Here is a 22,062-nt window from a genome sequence, read left to right as displayed (position 1 = left end):
GATCTATAAGAGAATGCAGACAGCTAAATGAAATCAGGAAAATGATGCATGAACAAAATGAGAATATGAACAAAGAGAGAAATTATTAACAACAACAACAACAACAACAAAAAGCCAAATTCTGGCATTGAAGAATACAATACTTGAGCTAAAAAACTCACTCAAGGGATTCAACAGCAGGTTTGATCAAGCAGAAGAATCAACAAAGAGGAAGTTAGGCCATTTGAAATTATCCAGTCAGAGAAGTGAAAGGAAAAGGTGAAGAGAGCCTAAGGTACTTATGGGACTTGAACAAGCAGACCAATATATGCATCATGGAACTTCCAGAAGAGAGATGGGGACAATGTTTGTTTTGAGAAAATAATGGCCAAAACTTCCCAAATCTGAGGAAGGAAACACACATCCAAATTCAAGAGTTAAGCAACATTCTACTAGACTAGAAAACTGATGATTATATTTTTAATGGCCTTTAAAGCAGTTTTATTATTCAGGTGAACTGACCGACTACTTTGAGGGAGAAGCCAACACCGTAAAGAATCAAACCTGTGGTGCTGTTATAATGTCTTCTTTGTGTAAGGATGGAAAGGAGAAACAGGTCCAGGGGGAGGATTATAGAAGGGGACACTTTCCTCTCAGCCCTGCCATTTCTATGGGAAAATATCCAATCCACAGACTTTAAAATGAAGTTTATGATGTAATTCATAAGCTCTTCCTTTGAATAAATTTTCTTACCAAAGAACCAAGACTTGAAATCATTTACTCTGTTCTAAACCTTATGCATCTTGCTTATATTTTACGTGGTTTTTAAAAGTCGTATGCTATAAAGTATCACATACTCATCAAAACTGTAGACCCCTCTGGGAATATGATAAAAGAGAGCATGGACCCTAGTATCCTCGAAAAATGCATCCACATACCCAAGTTAACATTAAATTTCAGAGGTTTTATAGACTGCATGAAGTACACCTTGGATGCCTTATGTATCTGTGGGGACCCCAGTTTTAAAAACTTTGCTTTGATGGAGACCCTGGTGCTGTTTCCCCATGTCCAAAGGGAAAGGGCAGAATAAATGATCCATGCAGTTCTTCCAGCTGGGGGTGAAGTACAATCAAGTACAAAGTCTAATACAAACCAACTAATTTAGAGTGCTTGTGTAGGCTGGGAGTAGGGTGGGTGGAAACTGAAAAGAAACCACCTTTGTAGTTATTACAGCTAGAGGAAGATTAGACTAGAAAATGAAAAGGTCATACCACTTGCTATCTCTCAACAACCTAAGTCAGGAATGCATGTGTATATTTTTCAGCAAAATTCTCAAAGTCAACAAAGAGAGGAGAGCCAAATATACCCCGAGTATCCCACCAAGAAACCACCTGCTAATATTACACGGTGCTGTGAATCAGGGCAACTAATCAAACATTTATTAAATGAACAGGGTACTAAAAATAAGGAGTCTGTAATTTCGTTAAGTGATGCTTTATGTTAACTTCTGAATTATGCTTTGGAACTCTCTAGGTCATATGTGGTTAACTTTAATAAAAATGTATACATTTTATGTATACATGGGAAAATTGGAAATTTCCTTCAATAACTTTATTCTTTACAAAAGTTATAAATAAATAAAATGATTTAACTTCTAAAGAATGATTATATTGAAGAAGAAGGCATTGCTATCACCATTCTAAATTATGGGAATGCACCCTATTCCTTCACCTTCCAATTCTAGCGGCAAAGTGAAAACTGAGCTGAAATTAAGCTGAACTATGACATCGCTGCCTGGGATAGACACATATGGTAATAAGCACAGGCATTTCCAAACATGGAACGCTGGGCCCCCGGGGTGAGAGAGAGGGGTCTACTGAATCTTGCACTCGGGCACGTCTTCTTCCGAGGAGGCATGCCAAAGGCCTGGCTGGGGAGCCACAGTCTCTGCTTCCGAGGTTTGTTCTTCTGAGGGGAAAAAAAAAAAGAAGCAACAACAAAATTAACCTTTGTAAAAGCACACACAAAATCCAGATACAAGTGAAGTGGAAAGGATAGTAGAATTGAGACAGTAGAAATACATGTAGAATGAAACATGACACTTAAACATGGTCATTAAATTCTTCATTAAAAAGGTTTATGTGGGAGTTACCATCGTGGTTCAGTGGCTAACGAATCTGACTAGCACCTTTGAGGGTGCAGGTCTGATCTGGGGCCTTGCTCAGTTGGGTTAAGGATCCAGTGTTGCCGTGACCTGTGGTGTAGGTCACAGACGTGGCTCAGATCCTGTGTAGCTGTGGCTGTGGTGTAGGCCAGCAGCTACAGCTCCAATTTGACCTCCAGCTTGGGACCCTCCACATGCCTCGGGTGCGGCCCTAAAAAGAAAAGAAAAAAAGGTTTATTTTACTTCATCAGGGCTAGAGAAGTTTATTCCCTATTTTCTCATAAAATGAATCATAAGAAAAACCATATTGCACATAAAGCAAAGAATTAAAAAAGTCATATTAGGAATTCATCAAAGTCAAAATAGGAGATTCAAAGTGAATCAAATACAGATTAACTAAGTTTGATTTTCTTGTGTCTTATTTTTATCTTATTTTTTTTGCTTTTTAGAGCCGCTCCTGCAGCATGTGGAGGTTCTCAGGCTAGGAGTCTAATTGGTACTACAGCTGCCGGGCTATGCCCAGCCATAGCAACGCAGGATCCGAGCCGCGTCTGCCACTTACACCACAGCTCATGGCAATGATGGATCCCTGACCCACTGACCGAGGCCAGGGATGGAACCCACAACCTTGTGGTTCCTAGTTGGATTTGTTTCCTCTGTGCCAAGACGGGACTCCTTGCGTCTTATTTTTACAAAAAAATAAAATAAAAAATGGTGTGCTAAACAAATACTATATATTTTAGAGAATCTTTGGCCCTCTTTCGAAACTAAATCTAGCATAACTGATCTTGGCAATTATCTTAAGTGTTGAAATCATGTAAATTTCCTTTTATAATTAAAATTAAAAACTGACATTAAATTTTCTTAGACATATTTCACTAAGTCAAGCTGAGATTATGTTCCTTAATTCTAAATTGGTCAGTTTCTGATTTATGTATCCCTCCAACCTATGCTTTTATTGATTTCACTTAAAAAATTGTACCAGAGATCCATATATTGATAAAAAAATTTAATCTTTTTTTGAGGTTGGATTAATCCATATTATGTATGTACCTTTGGCACTTCAGATAAGATCAAAAGGTGATTGTAAGACTTCATCAGTTTCTCAAAAGACTCTTCTAAAATGTGTTTGTGTGTGTTTACAGCAAAAGTTCCATGAAGTGCTAGCTAGTGGAAGGTCCTTAAATGTTTGTTAAATACTGTTCAATGACATGAATAGTTAAATTTTTTGTCCAAATTGCTTTGTTCCTTACTATATCCCTAAGAGCACTGTCAGACTGCTGACTTGATCTGGTTTTGATGTGTAGTTGGTAAGAATGAAGTGATTCCTTCTTGGTCACAAAGCAGTGCTTTCATAAACCCTGGCAATCTTTGCTCAGAGCTTTCAATGATCTGGCAGCTGCCTCTTTTGGTGTAGATTACTGCTTTAGATTTCTACAAATAGGGTATTTCTGAGAGGGAGATAATGCTGTCACAAAGGGCTATGGTCCATGTACACTTGGGCATGTGATAAATGCTGTGTGGCGAGAAAGACTGAGAAAAACCCTATTTCAGAATTTCTCCTGACAAGTTCTCACCTCTGTGTACAGCACCCCCACAGAGTGGGGATGTTCTTGACGCCACCTCACCCATCCAAACAGGCATCTAGCACTGCTGATTTTACCCCCAAGTCTCTCCCATCTGCCCGTGTTCATGCTGTCACACCCTTGCTCTTGCAACTGTCAAACTCTTGGTCTTATGATTTGCTGGTTACCTTATAGCTGAGGTAATGTTTTCAAAATTTACAAGTCATGTTCCTCTGCTATTGTCTAAAGTCTTTCAAAGGCTTCCTAAATATGCTTTCACGATCAAGTTTAAATTCCTTCATACCATCCACAAAGTCTCGCCGCACATCTGGCCCGCCCTTCTCTCTGACTGCATCCACAGAAGCCTACGTTCCTTGTGCTCTGGCTGCATTGTATTTGTTTCACCCTTTCCCCGGCTGTGGTCCCTCCTGCCCTGGGCCCTGGCTGGGACTGCTACTCTTCCATCTGCCCGAAATGCTTTCTCTCCCCTCTTTTTCAAGTAACCTGTATATTTACATACCTGGGCAAAGGCCTAAACCTGAGTTATCAAAATAGCGAACTGGAGGAGGTATTGGCAAAGTCTTGGATCGTCTATCAAAAAACCAAGATTTCGGCGATTCCTTTGGCCCAGGATCTTGTAAATTCTGTTCCTTGCAGTGAGAAGGCATATGCTGTCTCTTTTTAGAGGCTGTTCCAGTCACTATAGGAGACTTTGGAGAATTCTCGCAAGCTACTTCTTTATGAGCCTCTCTTTTAAGAGTTTTCTCCTTCCATGTTTTAACTTCATTGGAAAGATGATGATTATTGCTGAAATGTGGGGGGGAGAAAGGAGACTGTGATTCCTGCAATACATTCACATTTAAATTAAAAAAATTGTTTTAAATTGTAGTAAAATATATATAACATGTAATTTATTGTTTTATCAGATTTATATTTTATTTTTAACCTAATGCTTCCTGTTTGGATTGTTTCCAGTTCAGAAAATGAAATGCGGTCAGTATAAATTGTAGTAAATCTTCATAATCATAGAGTTTTGAAAAGAAAACTCAGAGCATGTCATTGGCTTTATACATGAATCAATGATATCATCCAGGGTTTATTTACTGATAATTTGTGGCCATCATTTGATAAATTAGCCTTCTGGGTAGATGACTCTAATGTACCTGCTGTTTTAAAATAAATAATTCATGGTGCTTTTCTGGATTAGCTATGGTCTTGCTTCTATAGGCAATGCCGCCAGCCTTTATTCAGTTTCTCCAGAGGAAAACCTGGCCAACAATCCTAGGGACCTTTCTCTCCTTTATTTTATGTCAGCCAAGTCTGTTGATATAACCTCATACTTATTTCTCCAATTCACCTCCTTATTTTTATCTGCATTGGTGCCATTCTAGTCCATGCCAAAATTGTCTTTTTCTTGGACAACAGATGCCTAAATCAGAGCCTTTTTACACTGAGGTGCTATCTATCTCATCAGGCCATGCCTTAAAATTCTCCACCGGAGGTAACCTTCCCTTACATTTAGGATACCATCCCAACATCCTCAGATTGACCTCTAAGGGCCTGTGGAGTCTGGACTAGTTAACTCTGGCATCTCATCTTGCACTTCACTCTGTCTCTTCTTTATGCCTTGGCCACACTGGATGTCTCTCAGTTCTACCAACTGTTTACTCTTCCTGATTCAAAGCCTGTGCAGATGCTGTTTCCTCAGCCCAGAAGGCTTACCTGCCTCTCCCTTCACCTGGCCTAATTTCTACTCATTTTTCACATCTATTCTTATAGTTTGTTGATCACCACCCTTCTCCATACCTAGATAAGGTTTGAGTTCTTTGTTACATACCCTTTCATAATGTACTATTTTTTTTGTTGTTGTTTGCTTAACAGCACACACTACAAATATTTAGTTATTTGTAATCTTTGCCCCCTCAAAGATCTTTTTTCACTTCCTAGTTCTTGGCTTAGTTATTAAAAATAGGTCAGTTGATAAACAGCAAACACCTGAAATGGTACTACCATATTCTTATTCCTTTAAAAAAAGACGTACCACATTAACTTTAAACATTACTTTCCCTATATGTGTGAAGCACTGCCAACTGCAAAAAAATATTTACTGATGTGTCTATATCATCCTCCTCCACATGTAACAGCCGTGAGTATAATTTTTGTATCATGTAAGCAGCTCTTACCTTAACAGTTCATTCTTTTGCTTTATTAGCTGTTCATTTTGCTGCTTTAACTTAGAAACTTCCTTTTCTAGCCGCACATATTCATTTTTCAGAATAAGAACTTTTGTGCTTTGTACAATACCACTGCCTCCCCCACAGGTTAAGGGTTTATTTGAAGGCTGAGAATCAGTGTGTTCTGATACCACTGTGAGAGGCAAAAACAGAGGTGATACTTTTAATAGTTCCAAAGTTCAAAATAAAGAAAACATCACGAAGGGCAGTAAGTCACTATAAAACCCCAAGTATCTCAACCACCATCTCCCTGACTTCTTCCTTCTCCCTTACTTCACATGCATATTTGGTCATCAGTTCTAAATAGCTCTGGAATCCTCCAGCTACTCTCCATCCACCAGTTCCATGACCATAATCCTGCTGACTGTTCACCATGACTGCAGCAGTGACACTCCTCCCCGAAAGAGCTGTCCTCCACTCTTCTACCTTCCACAGCAGTGGAATCACCTGGACGGCTTCTTCCTACAGTGTGCGTGGGGTTCACCCCCGTCACTCAGTGCATTACAAGTACTTAACACATATTTGTTCACTAAATAATCCTTAGGCTGCTACTGAAGCACATATTAACTATTCTATAGGATGTGTGTAGAAGTAATGTAAAGAACTGTTTTGTAAAGTTTAGATAAAATTGCATAAAAATGCGAGGAGCTTATGAAGCAGAATTATCCACTGGGTCACTGACAATTTACAAAGGGGGAAGTAAAGTGTATGGGGAAGATACTCAATGTCCACTTCCTTGTGAATTATTCTGAATTCAGGGATAATATATACCCAAAAGTCACTTACGAATCAAGAGTATTTATCCTGATCTTTCTGTAACAACAAGGAATCCTCAGTTCTATTTTTATCAGTTGAAGCTTTCCAGGTAGGAGCTGTGATCATCTTTAACACAATCTCTGATTCTTTTTTTAAATGAGTGAACAATAATACACAAAAATATTATCTTATGCTTGCTTTACCTTTAGAATTTTCAGTGTGTTTGCACACACAACTTTTAGTTTGATCCTTACAACAATTATATATGTAAGCCAGGATTGTCCAACCAATCTTAGTGTTGTCCCCAGGATTTCAGAGCCGTTAAGGGAGGGCAATCACTTCAGAGCCTTATCCCTGACTGCTAGTTTAATGCTTGTTTTACTATACAAAGCTGCCCCAAGTACTGTTGAGCATTTTCTTTCAAATGAAACATAAGAGAGAGAAATATGGAAAAAGGCATATAGTTTGAGGGATGCACTGTAGAAATTTGATCATTAGACTTGAAGACTGTACCTGAGATAAATACCAAAGAGTTTGTAAGTGTGCATCAACTCTGTATTTTTAGTATTAAGAACAAGTAGGATAATATTTAGTTCTTTTTACTGTGAAATGATAATATTTTTACTGTGCATGTGGTTATAATCCATTAAGACATGTGCTTGTATTTTTACTGGGAAGTGTACTTCCACCCTGGTAATCAAGTCATTCCTTTATAGGACTGAGGTATTTTCACTAGTAAGATCTGATAATGCAAAAGTAAAATTCATATTTTCTAAGAATCTATAATGGATAGTTAAGACTATGGTAAACTAAAGAGATTTCACAGGGTAAATATGAGCACAATGACTTCATTTAAAAAACAGCTCTTTCTTCACAGAGAGAACAGACTTGTGGTTGCCAAGGAGGGAGTGGGATGGACTGGGAGCCTGGAGTTAGTAAATGCAAACTATTACATTCTATCCATTTAGAATGGATGAACAACAAGGCCCTACTGTATAGCACAGGGAGATGTATCCAATCTCCGGGGATAGACTATGATGGAAAAGGATATAAAAAAAGAGTGTATATAAATTTATAACAGTCATTTTGGTGTACAGTGGAAACTGGCACAACAGTGTAAATCGCCCATACTTTAAAATAGTCCTCCTAAATCAGTGATTAATTAGGTTTATTCTTGACAGTCATATTTATAATAGTAGTCTTCAAAATGTATAAGCACACTGAAGTAAAATGGAAAAATTGGGAAATATCAGCATTTTCTACTTACTTGAGGTATCTTGGGCCTGTTGATTTCTTCTAAGATTTTCTCGCAATAGCCTTATAACTTCTTTTTGATATTCTACAGTAGCTTTTGTAGAAGCAATTCTATTAAGAACAACAATAGGAATATGTAAAAGGCCAGAAACTAATGTTTAATGAAGGAGTAAACAACTGCTATCACGAATATTCTAATAAGATCTATCACATCAACACAACATCCATAGGTAGCAGTAGATAAGACCTCAGGATGCCCTCTTCTCATCATGCACCTCACAGGTGTAACACCATCAAATGGAAATATTCTGTTTGCTTGCAGGGACGATTTTTTCTTTTTTTAACACTGGGAAACCAGTTCTTTTTGAATTTCAGGAAGCCCAACAGCTATTAATTGATACTGAGTAACATTTCATTTGGGGTCACCATAAAACAAATAATTGGTCTGTTACCACGAGGGCCTAGAAATACTTTCAAGGTACAACAATCACCAGAGCATGAAAGCAAAAAGCAGCTTCCTTTCTAGATTGTCAGGAAGGCAAACCCTGGCTGCAGCTCTGGTCTAAGGTGATACAGTCAAAGGTCAAATTCTGCTCATTGTTTCCTGGTAGAAAGAGATATTTTATGAATTGTTTGCTTAAGCGTTAATTAATGATGATAAATTATGAGATACTTTGACTTTCTTAGAAATTTACAGCACTTGCTGTAAATAAAATTGTTTTTTATAATGAAGATCTTAATTGGTATAAGTCTCTCCAGGATAAATGAAAATTTAGTGTCACATTTTAGGCAAAATTAGACATCATCATTAAAATATGTGTGTGTGTGTGTATTTATTTATTTTTTGGCGCACCTGCGGCATGTGCAAGTTCCAGGGCCAGGGACTGAACTTGCACCACAGCAGTGACCCAAACCACTGCAGAGACAATGCTGGATCCTTAACACACTGTGCCACAAGAGAACTCCAAGATATCATCTAAACGTTTATTAAAGATTTATAGGAAGAATAAAGAATGTAAGGAGCCAGAAGGAATCGAAATCCTTTAATAAAAACCTACCCTTTTATAGATTATGAATGTGAGGCTCAGAGAGATTAAACAGCTTGTGGAAGGTGATGTATTCATTAGTGATAACACATTTATAATTTAGGTTCCCTGGCACTATTTAATGTTCTTTTAATTATGCTATACCACAAAGAACTTTAAGCATGCTGTTATATATAGTACTATATAGAAATCAATAAAAAGAAGATATGCTTTTGGGCACTAGGTGCGATTTAAAAGAAAATACAACTTTTACACAAAAACACAATAGGAAGAAAAAATAAAATTAAGAGAATAAACAGAAACCCCAGTTAAACTGCTAAATATACCTACACACACCCGCAGGTTCTTAACATTCACTTTTAAGCATAAAAAAGCTATTTTAAAACCATTTGTATCTGATTGAGCAAGAAGCATCCAAAGACATAATGTGTTAGTAATTAATTAGAGCTGTGCTTATTTTAAAAGCCTTTGCATCTGGAATGAAATTTTAATAAATTTAAAAATCTGTGCATGTTTCAATTATTTTTTGAAAAAAGCAATAACAATATTTTCTAATACTTAAAGTTTTAACTAATGCAAAGAAATTTATATAAATTTCCTTTTAAAAGGAAATTTAAGCTATTAAAGTCATGTTTAATTAAGGCAAAACCATACTCCTTTTCAAACTCCTTGGCATTCTTCATTTTCTCTAGGTCTATTTTCACCAGCTTCATTTTGAGGTCTTCAATTTCTTCTTTATAGGGCTTAGCTCCTAAAGTAACTTGGTCCTAAATTTTTTACAGAAAAGAAAAATAATTTTAGAGCAGTTTCAGAATTGTTAACTGCCTTGAACTGATAGGAACACTTGAAAATAGCAATTTTCAGATATATGAAAAGCAGAGAAGATACAAATTTTAACCCTAAAATGAGTAATAAATGGATATTTGATGTAAAGTATATTTGAAGCTATTGGAAGCTAATATGTACCTAGAGAACATGATTTTTGTTTCTGAAAACAAATTTTGTTCCCTACTTAAAAACAATCTACCTAAACAAACGAAACAAAGGTTGAAAACAATGAAACGTAGAGAAAGGCGAATCAGGAAAATGAAACAAAAAGTGGTCAGAATAGCAATATAAATATCAAACTAGAACTGAATTAAAGGCACAAAGTATTATGCAGCACTTTTTTTTTTTTTTTTTTTAAAATGGCCACGCTGGCAGCCTATGGAAGTTCCTGGGCCAGGGATGGAACCTGCACCTATGCGCTGACCCAAGCCACTGCGGTGGAATTCTTAACCAATTGCACCACAGCAGGAACTCCTATGTAGCATTGTTAAGGATATTTTTTAGCCAAAGATGGTTCAATCCATTAATAAAAATATATCTACCTACTACTCAAAGAAAATACCCATATAGAAATCTTTCTTTAATGCATAGATTTCAATTTTAGAGTATTTAGGCTTACAGAAAAATTGAGCAGAGTACAGAATTCCCAGGAACTGTGCCCTCCCCAACCCTAACTTTCCCATTATTAACATTTTACATTAGCGTGGTGTATTTGTTACAAATGATGAGCCAATATTGATACATTATTAACTAAAGTTCATAGTTTACACCAGCATTTATTGTTTGTATTGTATATTTGATGGGTTTTGATAACAGTATAATGATCTATTCATCATTACTGTATCATACGGAATAGTTTCACTGGCCTAAATTTCCCCTGCACTCCACCTATCCATCTTTCCCTCCCTACCACCCCCCTTGAACTGCTGGCAACTATTGATCTTATCATTGTTTCTCTAGTTTTGCTTTTTCCAATCATGTGGTTGGAATCACACAATATGTAGCCTTTTCAGATTGACCTCTTTTATTTATTTTTAATTTTTTGTCTTTTTAGGGCCGCACCACGGCATGTGGAAGCTTCCAGGCTAGGGGTCGAATGGGAGCTGTAGCCACTGGCCTACACCACAGCCACAGCAACACCGGATCCAAGCCACATCTGTGACCTACACCACAGCTCATGGCAATGCCGGATCCTTAACCCACTGAGTGATGCCAGGGATCGAACCCAGGTCCTCACAGATACTAGTTGGGTTCGTTACCACTGAGCCACGACAGGAACTCCCCTAGATTGACTTCTTTTAATTAACAATATGCATTTAAGGTTCCTCCATGTCTTTTTGTGGCTTGATAGCTAACTTTTTATTATTGCTGAATAAAATGCTCTTTTTTATCATTGTATGACAGCCACACAATGAAATACTATTAGGTATTGAATAAAAAAAATAAACCAAACTAAATAGGGCCCTAGAAAGCTCTCTCTACTCCTCTATGCTTTTCTATCTCTATAAAAACATATCATATGCACACACACAATAATTAGCAAAGACTGAAAAGATGCTAAGCTTCTAAAAATGACAGATGCTTGGTGTACAGAGATTGTTGACTGGGTCAGATGAACTCTATTTGCTCAGTCATAGTAATGGTTCAATACAGAGGCATTCTGGACCAGACACTGGTAGCATGGACTCCTTGAGCATGTGATTGACTAAAGTAGTATCAGTTTTGTAAGAAACTGCCATACTATCTTCCAAAGCAGCTGTGTTATATGCAGTCCCACCACAACGAATGAGTGTTCCTGTTGTTCCACATCCTCGCCAGCATTAGTGTTTTAAGTGACTTGAATTTCGGCTGTTGTGGTATTTTGAGATACCATACGTATAGCATTATTCTTATCGTTTTGATTTTCAATAGTCTAATAACATGATGTTGAGCATTTTTTCATATGCTTATTTGCCATGTGCCTATCTTCTTTGGTGGTGTGTCTATACAGATCTGTTGCCTATTTTTTAATCCAGTTTTCTGTTTTCTTACTGAGTTCTAAGAGTTCTTTGCATATTTTTGGATAATAGTCCTTTATCTGATATGTTTTGCAAAGATTTTTTTTTCCAGTCTCTGGCTTGTCTTTCAGAGAATAAATACTTTTAATTTAAATGAAGTCCAATTTACCAATTTTATCTTTCACGGATTGTGCTCTTGGTGTTGTAACTAAAAAGCCACTGCCAAACCCAAGTTCACTTAGCTTTTCTCCAAAAGTTTACCATCAGTTGAGTTCACTGATGTGAAAGGGGTAAGGTCTGTGTTAAGATTTTTTTTTTTGCTTGTGGATGTGCAATTGGTCCAGCACCATTAGTTGAGAAGATTATCCTTCTCCATTAAACCAATGAATTGCCTTTGCTCTTTTATCAAAGATCAGTTGACTGTATTTGTGTGGGTCTATTTCTGAGTCCTGTATTCTATTATTCTATTTGTTTATATACTGTTCTAAATGTTGAAAGAGCTTGAAATGTTCAAAGAGCATTTATGACATAAAAAATTTTAATATATTCTAAAAGTGTAGAAATTACTGTCTCTTTAACACAACATAAGGAGATAAATTTTTTAGTTAATGATCTGTTTATCACCTATATTTTATTTTATTATTTATTACTTTTTAGTTTTAAAAAATTTTATGGCTACACCTGTGTCATATGGAAGGTCCTAGACCAGGGATTGAATCCAAGCCAGAGCTGCGGCAACACTGGATTGTTTAACCCACTGTGCTGGGCTGGGGATCAAGCCCTCACTTCTGCAGTGACCTGAGCCACTGCAGTTGGATTCATTCCTGACCTACTGCGCCATGGCAAGGACTCCATCACCTATATTTGAGATGGATTCTGTCAAGAAACTTTCCTTGTTCTACCAGAAAAAGAATTCCTTTGAGAGTTTGAACTGAATTACATTAAATTTTGAAATTAATTTGAGAAAAACTGATGGATGTATAGTAAGTTTCTTACTTTAAACCACATAACAGGAAATGGTAAGTTTATTATTTTAAACCACATGTTTTCCTGTGTTTCTTTTTAAAGTTTTGTTGTTCTTTTCATATATGTTGCCCTCATCTTTTGTTTAGTCTTTCAAGTATTTTATTTTAGATTCTGTGGCCATTTTAAGATTTTTTCATAACGTATAGCATGCCATAAAGTTCTAGTGCAGTTTAAATTTTTAATGAATACACTGCTCCTTGACATAAAGAATTTGTAAAGATACAACAGAGGAAAAATACAAAAATACAAAGATTTAAACAAAACTGTTAATGATTCCTTTGTTCAAATTACTTTCTTCTATATTCAATTAATAAACACTATATTGTACTGGACAGGTATTTTGAAATAGTGGTAAATGTATTTTTATTGTGCCAAGTCTTGAGTTAAATATAGTCTGTTGCATTTTATAGAATATTTATATTATACACAGAAACAAAACTTTCAAAAGTCAAACTGTATGAAGATTTTATGGATACCCTGTATTTTGCTTTCTTTCTCCACTGGTGCTATACAACACCAGACCCCACTGTATTATCTAAATGGTTACTTCTGGTACATAGGAGAGATATTTCTCTCTATAACACAAGTATCAATCTATACTGAATGTGAAGCAGTTCACTGCTCGCTCTCTCTTTTTTGAAGTACTTTCTTCACTTAGGTGAAGAAACTGGAACCACTCCCTCTTGCCCCGCTTTCGCTTTCTCTTTTACGCAGGCCTGCTCCTTCTCTGTATTTTCCGGCTACTCCACATCTCTTCTCCGCTATGCTCATGCCTCAACGAATCTCATGACTTTTACATGCTGACAATTTCTCAAACTTATTTCTCAAGTTTAGACCTCTTTTTCTCAGACTAGTATATCCAGCTGCCTAAGTCATATCTCAACTTGGGTGTCCTCAACAGGCACTTCAAACTCCACATGTTCAAAACCTAACTCTGAATCTGCTCCCATGGTTTCAAAACCTGCTCTTCTGGCAGTCTTTTCTGTCTCCATAAATGGCAAGTCTGGTCTTCCAGTTGCTCAGGTCATCTCTGACTCCAAGAAATATGAGAGGAAGAGTTGGGTGCCACTTCTGGGCCAGAACCTTTTTTTTTCTTTTTCTTTTTTTGCCATTTCTTGGGCCATTCCTGCATCATGTGGAGGTTCCCAGGCTAGGGGTCTAATCGGAGCTGTAGCCGCCGGACTTACGCCAGAGCCACAGCAACTCCAGATCTGAGCCGTGTCTGCAACCTACACCATAACTCACGGCAACGCCAGATTCTAAACCCACTGAGCAAGGCCAGGGATTGCACCCTCAACCTCATGGTTCCTAATGGGATTCGTTAATCACTGAGCCACGATGTGAACTCTGGCCAGAGTAGAGATTTTAAGCTAATTTTTAGTTTCTCCATCTTGTCCCTTTCCTATGAGCCTGAGCATGGACAGCTTACAACTTGTCTCACGGGAAGAGGAAAACAGTGCCCAAGGGCATGGTGGAGAAACAAGACAGGAGAAATGTGGGCCTCTGAATGATCACGTGAGATGAAGCCGCCCGCCAACCTGGAACTGAGGCTTTTATGTGAAACAGAGAAATAAGCTTCTGTCTTGCTTGAGCTACTGTCTTTTTGGTTCCCTCTGTCATGGTAGCTGGCTTGTCAAACACTAACAAGATAGACTTGGAGTCTATCTTTGAAGGGCATTTTTTAAAAAAATAAGTTAGGCCAGGAAAAAAATAAAAATCATTTAAAAAAAAAAGAATGTATATATGTATGTGTGACTGGGTCACCTTGCTGTACAGCAGAAAACTGACAGAACACTGTAAACCAGCTATAATGGGAAAAAACAAAGATCATTAAAAAAATAAGTAAGACCATAATATCCTTTAGCCAACATCCTCTGATGATTTCCCATCTCATCCAGAATGAAAACCAAAGTAACCTGCAGGACATTTACGATTTGGCTCCCTGCTACTTCTCACCTTACTTCCTACCTCTGTCCTCTAGCTCACTCTGCTCAGGAGACACTATCTTTCTTAAATATGTCTGGACTGTTTCTGCATTGGGGCCTTTGTGTTTGCTATTTCCTTTGTGTAGAAAGCCTTCTCCCATCACTTGGCTCACCCCATCACTTCATGTCACCATGACTCGCCCCATCACTTCATCTTACCTTAAAGGTGTGGCTCTTCTCAATTCCCCTTTATAAAGTCACATCTCCTACCCTTATACCACCACTTTCATGCAGTATCCATGTACCCCCTTGTCTGGCTTAATTTTTTTCCATTTCACTTTTCACCATTTGACACACACCCATACTTTACTTTCTGTCTTCATGAATGAGAACATAAAAACTCCTTGAAGGAAGGGAGAAACTTATTTTTTTTCCCACTGCTATACACATGGCATCTAGAACAATGACCAACACACAGAAGGTACCCAACGATTTTTGTTGCGCGAATAAAAATGTGGTCATTTAATAATTTGAAATACTAAAAAATTACTCTCAGAAATTCTAAAGCTTCACAGTTAATTTTCTTGATTTTTAGTTATACCAAAAATTGTCAAAAAACAAAACATTATTTCCTCTTGCTTCTCTGTTTCATGTCTCACTGACTGGATTAGAATTTTTAGAACAATGTTAAATAACGGAAAGAACAGACATCCTTGATTTGTTCCTAATTTTAACTGGGGATGAAGAGACACTGGAGCAGGAACAGCAACAAATGCCTGTCCAGGTAGGACTCAAGTAGCAGAAGTGTGAGAAGTGGCAGGGCTAAAACAGAAGGGAGTGGTAAGGATGCGATGAACGAGGGTGCAACTTGTGCAACGGCATTCATGGTCAAAACATTTATACTACTGTTCTTTATAGAAATAAGAGGTCAGATTCAGCTGACAGGCTAGCAAGTAGGGTTAAGGAGAAGAAAAGAGAATTTTAAAATGTACTTATCTAATAAAGAAGGTTAAATATTTAGATAGGGAGCTTTTCTGAAAGAAAAAATATATGTTTTAAACTATAAAGAATACTTTTTATATGTCTTTTAAAATAATTTTTCTAGGGAGATAAAAATGAAAATATATTCCTACATTTCATTTCTAAGTTGTTACTTGCTTTTTTAAAGCTTGAATATTGAACCTCGGCTATTCATAGAAAATAGGAAGTTAAAGATGGGTCCCAAATTATCTGCCAAATTCAACTGTGAAAAAAAACAAAACAAAACACCTTTTATTTATGAAACAAGTTTGTTAAATTACCTGAAGTACTTGGATCATTTCTTTTGTTTTTTCAAGGCATTCATTGGATTCATTAACTTCCCCTTGAAGTTTTGCTACTACATCATTAGTCATCTCAAGTTCTCTCTGCAACTTTATGATTTTGCCCTCCTTACGCACAGCACTTTCTTTAGCTTCATGGAGTGATGTTTCTAGCTCCTGAATTTTCTATTAGAAAAAGCATACGTGTAAAGTCTGCCATGTAGACCAATTCACAGTATATAAGACAAAGATAATAATATATAGATACTAATTTCTACAGATTGCACTAACAAGGGATAGGAAAGAAGAGAAGCCAAATGTCACTCAATTTACACATGCATTACTTTTTTCATTTAGAAGCTAACGCTTTTTGGATTAAAAAATGCCTAAATTTTACATTATAAGGCTGAGTGTGGTACTAGTTAGCATGGTGCCAAGCTTATTAAATAGGTACTTACATTTTAGTTTTTAATGTTGAAATTTATTAGTATTTTTTTCTCTTTTTTGGCCGCCCCGTGGCATATGGAGTTCCTGGGTCAGGGATCAGATCTGAGCTGCAGTTGTGACCTATGCTGCAGCTGTAGCAACACTGGATCCTTCAACCCACTGTGCCGGCTGGGTATGGAACCTGCGTCCTGACGCTGCAGAGACGCTGCAGATCTCATTGTGCCACAGCAGGAGCTCTGGCGCTTACATTTTAAATGAACACTACTTAAAGTACATTTGATAATTAGCTCTTTAATATATGTCTTTTCCTTTATTTTTATTACCTAGTTTTTAACATGAATAACAAGTATGTGGAAAAATTCAAAGGCATTTGATGAAGAGTAAGTTTTCTACCTCAGAACCCCAGGTGACCCTGAAGCAATGACTAAACGCTTTCAGGTGTATCCTTCCAGAAATTTTCTATGTGTAAATAAGTATAAATAAATATTCAGTTCATAAACATGACTGGTTATACAAATAGTAGGACTAGCTAAATATATAATTCTGCTTTTTAAATAAAAGTTTGATGATATAGTGTTCAGATCTTTGCTTTATCAATATACATAGATCTCTTACATTTTTGTTTTCAAATATAAAACAATGTGTATTTTAATACACATATATTCTGTTTCATGGAGATCAACTACTATTGAACCTGAGATTATTTCCAGTTTCTCTCAAGTATACAAATACCTGAATTTGTTCATATTTATAAGATTATTCACATATACATATATGCACGTTTTCCTAGAAAATGTGTTTTTGTCCTATTCATAATTTATTTTTGTGAATGAGGTAGAAATCCAGATTTCTTTTTTCCAGAGAGCTCACTGGTCATTCTGAATCAAATGTTAAGTAACTCATTTTTTCCTGAGTTGACTGTTAGCATTATCATATACTAAATTCTCAGGCTTAGTTGAGTATATTGCCATGTTCTAATGCTCTATTTATATATTTTTGCATCATTACCAAACTATTCTACTTATTTACTCCTGTATCACTACCAAACTCCCAAACTCATAGTACATTATTTCTTAACTGATAAGACACCTCCTGGGTCACTGAAGATAGAATTTCCCTCTGCTTCTTCATCTTATTGCTTTAGTAGATGGGTCTCAAATTTCTGCTATTTTCTCTCTGCCAGATGACTGCGGTCTGTTGTAATCAGCAAATAAACTGTATACTAGTAAACTTCTAATTTCTACTGGTAATTATTAAACTAGTGGTTGATGTTTTATTATAAGTTTTGTTTTGGTAAAAATGATAAATTATACTTTACTCTTGAGTTCCCCACTAAGTCATTTTGTGTGCTAACAAAATAAAATAGCATGTTTGCTTTATAGATCTCCAAGTAAGGATGATAAAGCAATTGGTTATTCAAATAATATACTGATTCTTGGCTATAGGTTAATCTGCTTAAGAAATCTGTTATATTTTTTGCTTCTTTCATTTTCATTAAAATCATAACAATAACCACTATTTAAAGACATTGATGATAATTAGAGAGAAGCTAAATTGCTCTTTTCCTCTAAGCTAGTTCTGTAAATAGACACAGATATAGTTCAACAGGAAATCATATGATTTAGGAAACTTACACTGTATGGTAATAGTACTGTAAGTGGTATATGTATCTATTAATCAAATTAAGCTATGAGTTACTTCTGTATTATGATGCAAAGGGAAGCTCTTATATAATGTTTAGCTTTAGAATTAGCTGAGTGATAGCTACAATAGAACTATATTTAAAAAATAAGGCCATCACACAAAGATAGTGTGTGTTCCTTAACACATTCAATACTATAATTTTGCTCTGAAATGTTATATGTGCTATATATAAATATTATGTAAGATGTTAAATGCATATTTAACTCTGTGATGAAGCTATAAATTGAAAAACATAAGAAAGTACATACCTCTATGGCTTGATGTGTAGCTCTTGACGTAACATGAAGATTCTTATTGTCTTGTGTGGTAGCATTAACAATGGCACCAGAGGTCAGGGAGATCTTCAAAGTTTGGTAGTCTTTAAATAGTTTTTCATTGTCTTCTTTCATGGATTTCAGATTATGTTCCCATTCTTTGGCTACAGCAGCATTTTTTTCTTCAAACTCTGTTGACTCATTCATTAAAGCCTATTGGATAGTAAAGACCACTACTGCTTTAAAATGAATTACATATTTAAATAAAAACACTATGAAAATACTAGAATTCCAAGACAAAGTATATGCTGAAATTCATAATTCAGAACATTTTGGAGTGGCTTTGAAAGAAAGTGAACATTCTTTGTGATTTGCATCAGTTCCTGAAATTGCAAATGCTATTGCTATTGATAATGAGAATAAAAAACTAAGGACTGGAGAAGATTCATATTGATTTGCAAGATGATAATCTCACTTTATGAGATCAGTACTAACATATGAAGAAGAATCTGAAGAATTGTGCAGGCTAAAGTTATTATGTATGTTATGACATAAATCATGCCATATATAAACATTAACTGACATGTAATAGTTGAACATACCACCCCTAGTAAACTTAAGAGCCATCTATTTTCATTCCAAACCTTGGTGTTTACCAGGAAAATAATTCACTGTCTTCCGGTAATTAATCTGAAAACCTTGTACTTTTGTGCAAGGAATAAGAGTCAACTAATACCTTCTTTACATCAAAGCCCAACTCAAATTACTCATAACTTCTTACTTCCTAATTCCTACAGGATGTACTTTGTTCTCATCACTGATGCCTTATTGGTCTTACCTATAATTTTTTGTGTGTGGCTTTATGGCATTCCATCAGACTTGAATCCTAAATTAGTTGTGTCCTTCCTGGCACCTTGGCCCCTCTGTGGCTCCAGACTACTGACCCCCCACTATACAGAATTATCAGTTCCTTCTCTCATAGCGCTGGAAGAAGCCACATATCCATGCTGATCCACACAGAAGGATCCCCTACTTTCTAATCACAACTGGACCCTCAATATTACAAGAAAAACACTGAATTAAATGGAGATTATCTTATCCAAACATTGGTTATGCTGTTCTCTACTGATTATGGACTATTTTTTTTTTTTTTTTTTTTGGAGACAACTCATTTACTATTTTGCTAGCTCGGGGCATTCAACAAATGGGGTGAATTATCTAACCACGGGAAAAAATTAAAAAAAATTATCTATATTTCCATGTGATTTAAGTATAGTTTCTAGATGAAGCTAAAGTTTCTGTCAGTAAAGAACTACCCAAGCGTATGAAATATAAAAGCAATTTTAGAAGCTGTAATATTAATCTAGGTCCCTTTGCTCCAGTTGCAAATATAACAAGCAACTTTCTGATTATTGCATATTTCACCAGGTATATGAAGTAGGGATTAATCAGAAAGCAGAATGAATACTGTGATCGGTGAAAAGAAAAACAAATTAATAAACTATTTGTAAGCAATGCTGGTTCTATGATTCTGTCCATTAAAATTGATCACCTCGGGAACAGCGATTACTAATCTCATTTTTCAACTTCAGAACTAAGGATCATGGCATGTGACAGAGATACCACTGGAATGAAAAGCATACAAGGCTTTACTAAAGCAGGTGGCCAGGCTTGCCTAGGGCTTTCCCATAGTTGCTGCCTGTAGCCCTGACATGGGCTCAGCCTGGAGGAAAGGCTTAATTCCTACATAAGCAGTGAGAAGTGAGAAATGAAAGAGGTGAATGGCAAGAAGATTCCAGATTCCACAAGTGGAAAGTGACAGTTACACACCAAGATTTTTGTTATCCTCTTCACAAGTACAAATATATATTTAATTATCCCAAGGAAACATAATACATTAGAGAAAGTAAATGCTTTGCAGCGTCAATTTTTTTTGCAAAGCATATACAAGTATATTTAAAAAAATACTTAAAATTAAGTTGCTCTGTCTTTTTATAAATGAGCTAGAAAAATTAAAGCAGACAACCAAAAGAATGAGGTGTCACAAGAAAATTACTTACTATTACTTTGTTATTATAGAAGTTGTTTACTTGGCAAATACTATCATTTTCTTTCTGGATGCCATTTTTAAGCTTTTCTATATCAAAATGAGCATTCAACCACTCTTCCAAAAACTGGGTCATTTCTTTCCTATTACTTAGTACTTGTTGGAATTCAGTCTTTATGCTATGGAAATCACTTTCTGAGAAATCTTTGAGAATTTCCTGTGGAAAATAAGCATTAAATTGTCTGAACATTAGAAAAGTTTTTATCTAATATCATACAAATATCATAAAAAGAAGAACACTCTTTCCTGAATTCTCATGCTTATTATTTAGAAGTAAACATAGTTCTAATTCAAAATGTCAGTAATTTGAATCATAAAATTCTGGCAATATAGGCTATGTAACAGAGGCACATTTACAAATTCTGCCTTTAGAATTAAAAACCATCAAAATTATAAATCTGTGACTGATAATCACAATATATGATTTTCTTCTGGATGTAGCTTTCTGTGCATAGAGCAGGCCTTACATTGTATTGGGAGTTGGGGGCCAGCCTCATACTGCTGGGTGAGAGCAGGTCACTTCATGTAGAGCTGACGCTATAAAAAAGTTGCTGACACCCCAGTCACAGATCTGGAAGTTTTAGAAGGCATTAGGAAACTTATGCTAGGGTTCCATGAATTCCCACTTGCTGATACTACATCTATTTTCTGTATCTTTGGGGTTCTGAAAGGAGGCTAGACTATTCCTTGGCATTCTTTACAACTGGCCAACTGTTATGCTGCAACCACTTTTTAATTTCTGGTAAATGAAAATAACTCTAACCATACGAAAAGGTACCTTTCTACTTGATGAAAAGCCTTAAAATCTAATTAAACTCATTTTAAACACATTGTACCTCAATATGTAGATCCAAATTCTGGCTCAATTTGACGTCCCTTAATTCTCTGGGTGGTACCGCATAATCTTGTTGAAGGCGCTGTATTTTAATTAGTAGGTCATTTTGCTTTTCCACTTCATCAATAAAAGCCATTTCAAATTTATTGATGGAGTCATGTTGTTCTTCCTTTGTCTTTGTAATATGGCTTAGCACATACTTGCAGAAAAACATTAATCAAATCACAAAATGAAACTTTTATCACATTAGATGAAGCTGTAAATCCCTAAGACTATGAAGCAGGATGGTATCTCTTGTTATTCACTGGTAAATGACTAAGAAGCAAAGAGCCCTTCTCTCTCCCAATTTTCTTCTCTCAGCAACTTGGGAGAATAACTTTCAGGCTTCCCACTGGTTCTATATTTCTGTCTTCCCCTGGGATATATCTCATGAATGCCCTACAATTACCTCAAAATCAACAGGTTTAAAAATGTGCATAATTCCTTTCCCTAGAAACCCATTATTCTCTGCTGTTCCCCTTTTGGTTAATTAATTAATCAATCAATCATCCGGGTTTCCTAGATAGATACCTAGGATTCATTTTCAACATCTTCTGCTTACCTTGAATTGGTAACTGAAATAGGTGTGACATGCCTCAAG

At 36.2% G+C, this 22,062-nt stretch overlaps 1 protein-coding gene across 11 annotated transcripts in view; it reads right to left on the bottom strand.

The window, feature by feature from the left end:
* Positions 1-1,396: 1,396 nt before the first annotated feature.
* CENPE (centromere protein E) overlaps positions 1,397-22,062 on the bottom strand; it is a 77,276-nt gene continuing 56,610 nt past the window's right edge. For 9 of the 11 annotated variants that reach the window (XM_021100714.2, XM_021100715.2, XM_021100721.2 and 6 more), the window contains 9 exons: positions 21,424-21,621; positions 20,541-20,744; positions 18,475-18,693; positions 16,076-16,261; positions 9,653-9,765; positions 7,966-8,063; positions 5,892-6,075; positions 4,229-4,515; positions 1,397-1,947 (listed from right to left, as the gene is read on the bottom strand). In XM_021100714.2, coding sequence (XP_020956373.2) covers positions 1,853-1,947; positions 4,229-4,515; positions 5,892-6,075; positions 7,966-8,063; positions 9,653-9,765; positions 16,076-16,261; positions 18,475-18,693; positions 20,541-20,744; positions 21,424-21,621 — 1,584 coding nt within the window. In that variant the 3' untranslated portion in view covers positions 1,397-1,852. The remainder of the gene's footprint in view (positions 1,948-4,228; positions 4,516-5,891; positions 6,076-7,965; positions 8,064-9,652; positions 9,766-16,075; positions 16,262-18,474; positions 18,694-20,540; positions 20,745-21,423; positions 21,622-22,062) is intronic. The other 2 variants (XM_021100716.2, XM_084973295.1) reach the window with 1 other exon arrangement.

The sequence above is a fragment of the Sus scrofa genome, chromosome 8 (genome assembly GCF_054392235.1).
Source record: "Sus scrofa isolate SSC_HxYL_T2T_F1_AM1 chromosome 8, Sscrofa_HxYL_maternal_Yorkshire_Landrace_v2.0, whole genome shotgun sequence".
Lineage (NCBI taxonomy): Eukaryota > Metazoa > Chordata > Mammalia > Artiodactyla > Suidae > Sus > Sus scrofa.
The sequence above is the reverse complement of the archived record's forward strand: the minus strand, read 5'-3'. Positions and strand labels throughout refer to the sequence as shown.